This window comes from Mya arenaria, chromosome 13 (genome assembly GCF_026914265.1).
Source record: "Mya arenaria isolate MELC-2E11 chromosome 13, ASM2691426v1".
Classification (NCBI taxonomy): Eukaryota; Metazoa; Mollusca; class Bivalvia; order Myida; family Myidae; genus Mya; species Mya arenaria.
In genome coordinates this window covers 37,283,019-37,294,774 of record NC_069134.1, presented here as the reverse complement: position 1 = coordinate 37,294,774, position 11,756 = coordinate 37,283,019, and the positions used below count along the sequence as shown (strand labels likewise).

Sequence of the window (11,756 nt, the reverse complement as noted above, 5' to 3'; positions counted from 1 at the left end):
TGGGGAAAGAGTGGAAGGGAGGAAAAAAAATGATGTGTAGCAACTCATGAAAAGAAGATAAATTTGGTGAAAAAGAAAGGGTGGAGAGGATGGGGAGGGGAATGTTCGAACAATATTAAATGGAGAGAGTTAGAAGGATAAAGTGGTCGGGTGTAGAGAAGGTGGGAGATAAGAATATGGTAAAGGCGGATAAGAGAGGAATAAAGTAAAGAGAAATGATTGCTACTGAAGAAGGGAGATGAAAAGTAGAGAGAAATGTGTGCTAGAAGTTATAGTGAAAGTGGTTTGGGGACATGAGAGAAGGGAATGAGAGAACGGGTACTAGTTGGTAGATAAAGGAAATTCATATACATATACAGAGAGAGATTGGGCAGTCTGTCACAACACGTGCAACCACACGTCCGATGGTAGCTCCGAGGGTCGATGGGAAAGACATAATATATGACAGAGCTCGTACAATACACAACCACACGTCCGATGGTAGCTCCGATGGCCGATGGGAGAGACATTATATATGACAGACCTTGAACAATACACAGCCACACGTCCGATGGTATGTCCGAGGATCAATCGGACAGACAAAATACATGACAGATCGCGTACAATGCACAATCACACGTCCGGTGGTAGCTCTAATGTTCAATGGCAAAGGCAGAATATATGACAGATATTGTACATTGCACAACCATACGTCTGATGGTGTCTCTGATCGTTTATAGGAAAAGCAGAAGATATGATAGATCTTGTACAATGTACAACCACAAGTCCGATGGTGGCTCTGGATATCAATAGGAAATGCAGAAAACGTATCTCGAGCCGTGCACAGCCACACGTACGAGTGGAGGCACTGATAGCCGGTTTCGAAAACCAGCACCGCCAGTTCCCGAACAAAGTTTATCCACTATTTGAAAAAGATACCTACATATAACAATATCTGAATTTTAGAGTTTGTTCTGTAAAAATGATCCACTACTTTTTGAGTGTTTACGAATGAACTTCTTTTTGAGCGTGTACGTGTGAACTACTTTTTGAGTATGTAGTGTGAACTCCTTTTAGCGTGTACGTGTGAACTTCTGAGTGGGCGTGTTCGTGTGAACTCATTTTTAAGTGTGTTTATGAAAAATACTTTTTGAGCGGGTACATGCGAACTACTTTTTGAGCGTGCACTAATGAACTCATTTTTGAGTGTGTTTATGAAAATTCTTTTTTGAGTGTGTACATGTGAAGTACCTTTTGAGTGTGTACGTATGAACTACTTTTTGAGTGTGTACACGGGAACCACTTAAAACCGCGTACGTGTAAACAACTATTTGAGAGTGTACGTGTGAGCTACTTTTTTAGTACGTACGTGTGAACGTGTGCTTTTAGAGTGTTTACTTATAAACTACTTTTGTTATCTACATGATGAGTTGGCTTGTGAAAGGTGAACGGCTAAAAAAAACCAATCAAAAGCGTTAGATATGAGGGCCTGTGACTCTTTCGGTACACGTGAAAAAAAACTTATTCGCTAGTCGAAATTAGCTTCACGCAAAGGTGGCGGTATCGGTCGGGAATTTTTAAAAAATAAGTTTGGATCTAACAATTATACACATTATACAAATAAAAATCTGACACTTATGGCTGCTGCACGTACGAACTCAATCGTGACAACTCGGTCATCTCCGGCAAGCTTCGGGATAGTAAATTATGTTGGATAATGGCCGAGGTGTTCCGATTGGTAAGAACTGTGTTGCGCTACCTCTACTATCCGACCGCTCTTACCGACAATAAAACCTTTTAAACAGTCTATTTTAATGTTTACATTTTCAACTATGACTTCTCATGCTGATAATAAAATCCGCGCAAAAAGGATGTAAATGGAGCTCTGGGCCAATTTCTCAAAACTGCTTAAGTCCCTTATAACAGGATTAAGCTAAGCTCAATAGTTTTGTCTTACAATGATTTGAGTAATATTCACTTCTTTAAGAATTTTTATACTTAAGATAGGAATTACCTTTAAGATAATTACAATAAACCATTTTTCATTTATTTTGACTTATTGAAATAAGCTACTTAAGCCTATTAAGCTTAAGAAGTTTCGAGATATTGGGGCCTGCGCTGGTATTCATAAAACATCTTAAGTCATTTCCTAACTTAAGTCAATTTCCTAAGTTAGGCCTAAAAAAAACATTTGGTTCGGGTAACCCGACCCTACCTACGGAATTGGCGCCGACCCAACCGTTTTAATAGTCTGTTTGAAAAAAAAATGAAAAACTTAAAAAAAACTATTTTAAGATATTAGATTTGAACTATTTGAATTATTCAACAATGATGTGAAAGACAACTCATTTAAAGCGGCACTCTCACAGATTGATCGTTTTGACAACTTTTTTATCTTGTGTCTTTGAATGAGTTAATGTCTGGAAACCAGTGATATAAGACTGCTGTCAAACGACGAGATCGCAGTTTATCAAAATTACGTTCGAAAGTTAGTGTAATAGGACTAGCGCTTTCAGAAAAAAATGAACTTTTCGGTAAATTAACCAAACATTTGAGAATTGTTCCATTGTGAATGATCTAATATGACTGAATTGAATGAATTGATGCCAAAATCAGCCAATTCTAAACCAACTTAGAGGGGTGAGAATGCAGCTTTAAGCGTCTTATGTGTATATACGTGTATGTAACTGAATGCATTGTTGGAATAGATTATTAAAACATTTATTTAGTATGTACACTATATGAATTAAAAATAAATGAGCTATATTACTATATTATACATGTATGTTTATATACAAGTGATTTGATATTGGCCCTGTTATTTGTCCGAGGGCAGTCGTATTGTAGAGAAGTCAATCACTTCATGCACTTAAAGGATTCAAAGTTTAAACACTAAATTTATTTTTAAAAATATTTACATATAACAAAGAGCAGCTCTTAAATGCATAACATATTTAACCATTCATATGGAAATGTTAAGTAATCAAAATATATGACACATTGCCATGGGGCGTAGCCAGCGTTACGCACTTACGCATGTGCGTAACATCAATTTGAAAAATGAAAAGAAAAAATCTAGCCAAAATGGCACCAAGGTCGAGGGCTAAGGTAAAACCTGATATCAGAAGAAAAGGAAGATCAGCCAAAGCTTCTCTGTGCTAGAGAGCTTTCTGGGCCGAAATCAATCACTTGGTAACTACAAAGTCGGCGGCCTCGAACTTATAAATCCCTCCAAATACACCTCAGAGCTCAACATGTTAGTTCCATTTTCCATCTTTTTTATCCTGAGGAGGCCCCCCGAACCCCCCTCATCAGATCAGATTCGATATCAGACGCATGCCCTTGCTGGTCTAAAGTTGGGGTTGAATAGGCGTTTATTGTTTGTAGGCTTTTCCAACCTCCTAGATGGGCAATTTCTGTTGGTGGTCGACCTGCCTGAACAAGAGTTTGGGTAAACGTTTTTCTTGTGGAGTGATTCACTTTTCGGCCTTCAAAGTTTCCCTTTTTAGCCAATTGTTTCATTATTTGTCCAAGTTTGTCCAACAGGCTGAGGACAATACCAAACTTCTGTTTTGAGTGTATTAATTGGTTGAAGCCATGTAGGTAAAATCTGCTATAATCATCAAGCATATCGGTTGGTGTTCGATGTTAATACTCCTTGTAGATGGATACTGGACATAGTTCGTCACCAGGTGTTGCCAAAAGCTTGGGTGCCACTTCTCTGTTACAGTTTCGGCTGGATCCATTTCTAGTTTTTGTACTTTTCTCTGAAAATATTCAACAACAACTTTGTTATTATAAATCTTAAATTCAATAAGAAAATGCATTTTCCATTCATAAGTTAGTCATAAATAAGTATTGCACATACTGATTTTTAAAATAAGTATATGCCGGCTTTCAAGTGACCAATAACAAAACGTGGGGATAAAGGGACTTTTTTGAAAAAGTAGGGTAAAATAGGGACATTAAGAGCAAAAAGTAGGGATAGTGGAGCTCTTTACTAACATTTTTGTATGCAAATTAATGACTGCTAAACCTTTTCATCAATTGTGATGTACATGTAGTTATCTTTGCTTCGAAACCAGTGCTTTAAGAGAAATTCAGCCAAAGGATGAGAAGATGAACCTGGAATGGGTGACTCTGACGTATGATCATGCACCACTCATTCTTATCATAGAACTCCTCTTGCAGCACTGGAGACCTTAATGGCTTCTTAATAAAATCAAACTTTTAAAAAGATTATTTCAGTTAATGCATTTATTTATGAAATTTCTATTATTTTTTTTAACTATTTTTACAAAAAAGTAAGAATAGCAGGGCTTTTTCAAGAAAAAGTAGGAAAAAGTAGAAAAAGAAGGGCCCGCTTGAAAGCCTGTAGTGTAGACTATGATATGGCAACTATTATATCGCCCTTCAAAGCACCCCTAAACTATATCAACCCCAGAGCTGTTATACAACAAGTTATACAAATAATTACCATCAATTTACAAAACAAAATACCTGTAAATTCCAGGTACTCTCGATTGTGTGGTGACCTTTCCAGCTCTTATCTCCACAAAGAAGTTTTGTATGGTCCTGTCTGCCACGCATCCCTAAGTGAACACCATTATTCAACCATACTGTTAGAAGTAAAATCTGTGCATCACCTTTAATATTTTCTATATATTTATATGTTAGCATTGATTGAATATATATAAGTGGGTCTCAAGTATTTATAATTCTATTTTAAACAAAACAGAACAAATGCAAATGCAATAATAACTAGAGATTGATTTTTTGAAAAAGCGCTTGTCTCCCCTATTGTGTGGTCGTATCTGAGAAAAAATACATGATGGACATGAAATTTGTAATTTCGGACTGGAGATGAACCAACAGTGAAGTTCGGTTTATTCACCCGTATTAAATAGTGAATATCTACTGCGACCTTGACCTTTGACCTACTGATCTCAAAATCAATAGGGCTCATCTACTAGTCATGACCAACTAGCATACCAAGTATGAAGTTCCTGGGTGCAAGCGTTCATTATTTATTGAGCGGAAACGAAGTGTGATGTACAGACTGACGGACTGACTGACGGACTGATCACAAAATCAATAGGGGTCATCTACTAGTCATGACCAACTTGCATACCAAGTATGAAGTTCCTGGATGCAAGCGTTCTTAAGTTACTGAGCAGCAATCGTTTCTTCACCTCAAGGTCACGGCGACCTTGACCTTTGACCTACTGATCTCAAAATATATAAGGTTCATCTACTAGACATGACCAACTAGCATACCCAGTGAAGTTCCTGGGTGCAAGCGTTCTTTAGTTATTGAGCGGAAACCGTTTTTTTCACCTCAAGGTCACGGCGACCTTGACCTTTGACCTAGTGATCTTAAATCGATAGGGATCGTCTACTTGTCATGACCAACTAGCATACCAAGTATGAAGTTCCTGGGTGCAAGCGTTCTTTAGTTATTGAGCGGAAACGAAGTGTGACGTACGGACGGACTGACGGAAGGACTGACGGACAGGGCAAAAACAATATGACTCCCCATTAATTGGGGAGACATAATTAGCAATTTTTGGCAATAATAATTAGCATGTTTTTTGGCAATCTTCTTGTTAATTTATTTCTCTCATGTATCATTTTCTCAATTCAAAAACCCCAATGTTTGATATTTAAGTATTATCACATTACCTTTGCCAAGAAGCTGTCTGTCTCTTAACCTTTGGAATTCCTCTTTGGTCAGTGGCTCAGCTTTAGATTTTAATTCCCTTTGCCCTGTGCCTTCAGATGTTTTCGCTTGGAAATCAAGACTTGGTTGGAATGACCGAAAAGTTCATCTTAGCTAATGCTAACGTTTATTTTTTTTCTCCCTTAGGTAACATTCAATGGATTATTGTATGCTGGTTAAAGTACCTGTGCCTTCAGATGTTTTCGCTTGGAAATCAAGATTTGGTTGGAATGACCGAGAAGTTCATCTTAGCTAATGCTAAAGTTTACTTTTTTCTCCTTTAGGTAACATTCAATGGATTATTGTATGCTGGTTAAAGTGCCTTCACGCTTTTGAATTGCTGAAAATAAGACATACATATTTTATTTTATTTTTAAGACATTATGTTATGTAGTGTCTAGCCGTCTTGTAACCAAATGCCTCGCCTGCGTTCTAGCCATCATGTAGCAGGACTAGCCTTTACACTAAGGATTTCCTAACCATCTGGCTAGAATGCAGGCTAGGCGTCCGGTTACAAGACGGCTAGACAGTTACATTATGTTAAGAGGCAGCACTAAAGCTTTTATGAATCACGAGCATTAACTAGGCAATGACTTCGCTCTATGTTTAGCTATCAAATAAACATTAGTGTTTTTGCTATAGCGTTGAATTATCTACAACTTTTCATAATATGTTCAGAAAAAAATGAATCAATAAAAATAATTAATTAATAATCTTACCAAGAAAAAACCTGGCCAAAAGGATATCAAGCTCAGGGGGTGGTATATCTCCCAGGTCTCTCTGTTCACTGACGCTGTTCATCCAATCATAAAACAGTTTTAAATCACTTTGAAAAAGAGATATTTTTCTTGTACACTGCACTTCCTCTCTTTGTGCATTACCAGTTTATGAGGTTAAATTAAATTCCATCCAGTAGTTTTCAAGTTATGCTCCAGACAAGAAAAAGTAACGAAGGGCAATAACTATGTGATAAGCTGAATAGAGTTATGGTTCTTCTACACTGCGCTTTCTCTCATTGAGCTTTACCAATATATGAAGTTAAATTAAATTCCATCCAGTAGTTTTCAAGTTATGCTCCAGACAAGAAAAATTGTAACGAATCAACAAACCGACAGACCAACCAACCCATCGACGAACCACTCCAATATACCCCAAAAAAAACTGTTTGTCCGGGGTATAATAATGTCAGTCCCATTAACCTACATAGACATTGTTTTGATAAGATGACAAGCTATAAATATAATCCTTTTTTAATGCGTACATGGATAGAGCATTTTGTACCGGCATTTTCCTCTGTTGGCGGGCAATCCAGAGTCTTTGGCCTCATTCAGAAGGCCGGATGGCAGTTTCTTGAAGATATCAAAATGAGGAAGCTAAAAAATGGTCAATGTATGTAATAGTTAGATGACATGAAGAAACATTTTAATGATTAAGTATAGGTGGAGTGAGTGAAGCAAACGAGCTCTTCTTAATCATTAAAATGTTATTTCAGGTTATCTCACTGTCTTAGAATACTACCTCATCGGCTGACACATTGTCAACGCAAATTCTGGCGCACACGTTGTGTATCGCATGAGTGGTAGTAGGCGGACCTTAAAACACGCGCGAAAGTTGAAATTCTTAATGATTAAAGCCTAGTACTTAATCATTGACTCGGCATTTTCATGTCAGTTGTATTCTAAATTTAATTGGGAAACCTTAATTGAATGATCCAAATGGCTTTAAGTTACCAAATTTGTAGGTAAATGCTTGTAGACAATGACGAATGTCATACATGTTCAGAAAATTTTTTGGACTGAGGGCTTATATCTTTATGAACCAGGTTTTCACAAAGTGAAACCTGGTTATTAGAATGACGAACATCGTTGTTCCGGCGGGCGTGCAGGCTGGCGGCCGGGCGGCCGGGCGGCGTCAAACTCACCTATGAAATTGAATAACTTTAGTAAGGGTTGACATATCTTGACCAAACTTGGTCTATAGGAAGAGTTTATGGATACCTTTCAAGGGATTGCCTTTGGGGTCCCTAGGGTCAAGATCAAGGTCACTGTTACTAAAAATAGAAAAACGGTTAAAACTGAACAACTTTAGTTAGGATTGACATATCTTGACCAAACTTGGTCTGTAGGAAGAGTTTATGGATACCTTTCATAAGATTGCGTTCGGGGTCCCTAGGGTCTAGGTCAAGGACACTGTTACTAAAAATAGAAAAACGTATGAAACTGAATAACTTTAGTAAGGGTTGACATATCTTGACCAAACTTGGTCTATAGGAAGAGTTTATGGATACCTTTCATGTGATTGCGTTTGGGGTCCCTAGAATCAAGGTCAAGGTCACTGTTACTAAAAATAGAAAAACGGTTGAAACTGAAAATCTTTAGTAAGGGTCGACATATCTTGACCAAACTTGGTCTATAAGAAGAGTTTATGGATACCTTTCATGGGATTGCGTTTGGGGCACCTAGGGTCAAGGTCAAGGTCACTGTTACTAAAAATAGAAAAACGGTTGAAACTAAATAACTTTAGTTAGGGTTGACGTATCTTGACCAAACTTGGTCTACAGGAAGAGTTTATAGATACCTTTCATGGGATTGCATTTGGGGTCCCTAGGACCAAGGTCAATGTCACTGTTACTAAAAATAGAAAAACAGTTGAATCTGAATTACTTTAGTCAGGGTTCACATATCTTAACCAAGCTTGGTTTAAAGGAAGAGTTTATGGAGACTTGTCATGGGATTGTGTTTGGGGTCCCTAAAATCAAGGTCACTGTTACTAAAAATAGAAGAATAGTTAGGGTTGACATATCTTGACCAAACTACTTCTATAGGAAGAGTTTATGGATACCTTTCATGGGATTGCGTTTAGGGTCCCTAGGGTCAAGATCAAGGTCAATGTTACTAAAAATAGAAAAACGGTTGAAAATGAATAACTTTAGTTAGGGTTGACATATCTTGACCAAACTTAGTCTATAGGAAGAGTGTATCGATACCTTTCATGGGATTGCGATTGGGGTCCCTAGGGTCTAGGTCAAGGTCACTGTTACTAAAAAAATAGAAAAACGGTTGAAACTGAAAAAACTTTAGTAAGGGTCGACATATCTTGACCAAACTTGGTCTGTAGGAAGAGTTTATGGATACCTTTCATGGGATTGCGTTTAGGGCCCCTAGGGTCAAGGTCAAGGTCACTGTTACTAAAAATAGAAAAACGGTTGAAACTGAATAACTTTAGTTAGGGTAGACGTATCTTGACCAAACTTGGTCTACAGGAAGAGTTTATAGATACCTTTCATGGGATTGCATTTGGGGTTCCTATGACCAAGGTCAAGGTCACTGTTACTAAAAATAGAAAAACGGTTGAAACTAAATTACTTTAGTCAGGGTTCACATATCTTTACCAAACTTGGTTTAAAGGAAGAGTTTATGGAGACCTGTCATGGGATTGTGTTTGTGTATTTTCTCATAGAATGTGTTGATAAAAAAAAATTATCAATATTTCAAAGAAAACTAATTCTAGAGCTAAAGATATACTTAAAAAACATTTTTTATAATTTTTAAAAACATATTTTCTCATAGAAAGTGTTGATATTTTTTTATCAATATTTCAATGAAAACTAATTCTAGAACTAAAAATATACTTAAGTAATTATTAAAAAACAATGAAGTGTACTCAAGAACAATTTTGGCTGTTAAATATTTTTTTATTTGGAATGTAGCCCACAGTTATCAACATATTCAATGACTATAGATTGTGGTTTTAAAATTGAGTTGAGACTGATATTGAGATATGACTTAAGTATTTTCGTGATATTCGGGTCAGTACTGAGGCCATGGGAAAGTACCCCTGCTGGTGATCGAGCCCACAAACACTAAAATGGAAGCCCAACATTATACACCACTCTTAACTTGGTGGGGGTCAAATCATGCCATTTTGACACCTAAACCACCACTTGAGTACTCTTAGCCTGATGGGGATCAAACCCACTACATTTTGGGTGAGAGCCGGACACCAATACTTCTAGTCTAAAACCACTCTAACTAATAACCATGCAGTCTTGAATTAACATACAGCACATAATTGGATTTTCTTTTCAAATTATTAGAATACAGAATAGATTTTAAACAGCAAAAAGAATTTAAAGCTGCACTCTCATAGATTGACCATTTTGACTTCTTTTCTGTCTTGGAATGAACCAATCTTTGCATAAATATCTGAAAACCTGTGATATAAGACTGGTGACAAAATATCCGATCACAGCTTTCAATATTTACACTCGAAGATTGAAGTTTTTTTGGCGAATAGCATTACTAACGCTTTAAGAAAAATATTTGTTTAGGCATAAAACATCATTTTTTGAAACATATATATGAAAAACTGCTATCTGATCCTTTGTCAGCAGTCTTAGATCACTGGTTCTCAGACATTTACGCAAAAATTGGCACATTCTAAAAAAAGAATAATAAAGTTATCAAAACAGTCAATCTGTGAGAGTGCAGCTTTAATTCAGAACACACAAATAGATCAGAACATGACATTTTTTGGCAAGAGGGCAGAACTCTACAACATTTCTAGCCAGAGTGATAGTCCTTGACACACACACATGCATATTGGCATTGGTTAAGAGTGTTTTAACATTGTCAGCTAGATATCCAAAAATAAAAAAAAAAATCATTATACATTACTGTAAACTCATGTATTATAAAGCTGAATTGGATAAGAAGCGTTCGAGCAATTCGCCATAAATAACTACTTACATCAAAATTGCGCTTTCTTACACCTCGGCCATTTTCCTTCGAAAACAACCTCTGTGTATATGGGCAGTTAACAATGTCAGAAATCTTTACATTAAACTTCGCTGCAAGTCAAGTACATCGCGTAGTAACTTCAATTCAGCAGTTAAACTTACTGACTTTACTCTTGGGAATCTTAGTTATTCAAGCAATAATACACTTCATGGGGAATCAGTTTAAACTTAGATCTACATAATACGCATTAAACACTACAATTATTTCATACTATTATTTAATTTTTTACCAGCTTCATCTTCTGTTGTACCAGCATACATCGAGATTGTTTTCAATGGAAAATGGCAGAGGAGCTCTGAATGGATGCCAAAACTGATACTTAAATACTTACAATTAGATCGATATCTGCTCCTTTCACCTCATAGGGGCTGCTCTTCTTTTCCCGTAATGCATACTAGCGTACCTTTAATGAGAGTTTCCTTTTCTTCGGGAGAGGAATGCAGATGCTTCAAGGGAGTTTCGTTCGTCGGCCCTTTTTCTTGCAAATCCATCTGGTAATTAAAAATATGTATGTTTCTATAACAGTATAAAGATGTTAAAAGAGCTAGACACCAGATGGTCCAAAAATCGGCAAATACAGTATTGCCTCGAAAGAAACCTAGAATTATCAATGCGAGCTACACAGAGGCCGATAACACATCATTCTACATGATTAAAATAATAAACGCAACAATCATGTTGCTGTCATCATGTTGCAGTGTCATCAGTGTTTCCCCGTTAAAATAGCGCATAACGGTTTCCCAGTTTAAAATATTGCCCTCTTTCCACATACAAAGTTTCATTAATCTAGCTTGGATACTTTTTTAGTTATCCCAGGACCGATAATTTGTTTCTGTCAACAGCTATATTTTTAATAAGTCAAGGGCCATAACTCTGCATAACTTTGTCTGAAAAAAAACAACTAATCTGCATAATCTCCATTTACCCTCCATCCACATACTAAGTTTCATGAACCTAGCTTAAATACTTTTTGAGTTATTATAGGACCAAATTGGCTATATTTTTAATAAGTAAAGGACATAACTCTGCATAACTTTGTCTAACAAAAAAAATACACTAAAGTGCATTTTCTCCTATTCTCCATATTGCCCTCTTTCCACATACTAAGTTTCATTAACTAGCTTGGATACTTTTTTAGTTATCCCAAGACCGAGATTTTATTCAGCCAACAGCTATATTTTTAATAAGACTATGGCCATAACTCTACATAACTTTAACTGACGAAAAAAATAAGCTTATGCGCATCATCTTCATTTTAC

At 36.6% G+C, this 11,756-nt stretch overlaps 1 protein-coding gene across 2 annotated transcripts in view; it reads right to left on the bottom strand.

Annotated features, from left to right (window-relative positions):
* Positions 1 to 2,741: 2,741 nt before the first annotated feature.
* The window catches only part of LOC128214419 (multiple epidermal growth factor-like domains protein 6), a 35,998-nt gene continuing 26,983 nt past the window's right edge, over positions 2,742 to 11,756 (bottom strand). The window contains exons 9-15 of one of the 2 annotated variants that reach the window (XR_008257918.1): positions 10,829 to 10,988; positions 7,696 to 7,748; positions 6,960 to 7,071; positions 6,418 to 6,491; positions 5,662 to 6,038; positions 4,480 to 4,625; positions 2,742 to 3,746 (exon numbers count right to left, since the gene is read on the bottom strand). Coding sequence is in view for 1 of the 2 variants with exons in the window: in XM_052920885.1 (XP_052776845.1) it covers positions 10,903 to 10,988 (86 nt within the window). In the remaining variant the exon portion in view is untranslated. Of the gene's footprint in view, positions 3,747 to 4,479; positions 4,626 to 5,661; positions 6,039 to 6,417; positions 6,492 to 6,959; positions 7,072 to 7,695; positions 7,749 to 9,363; positions 10,989 to 11,756 lie in introns of those variants that run through there. The other variant, XM_052920885.1, reaches the window with a different exon arrangement.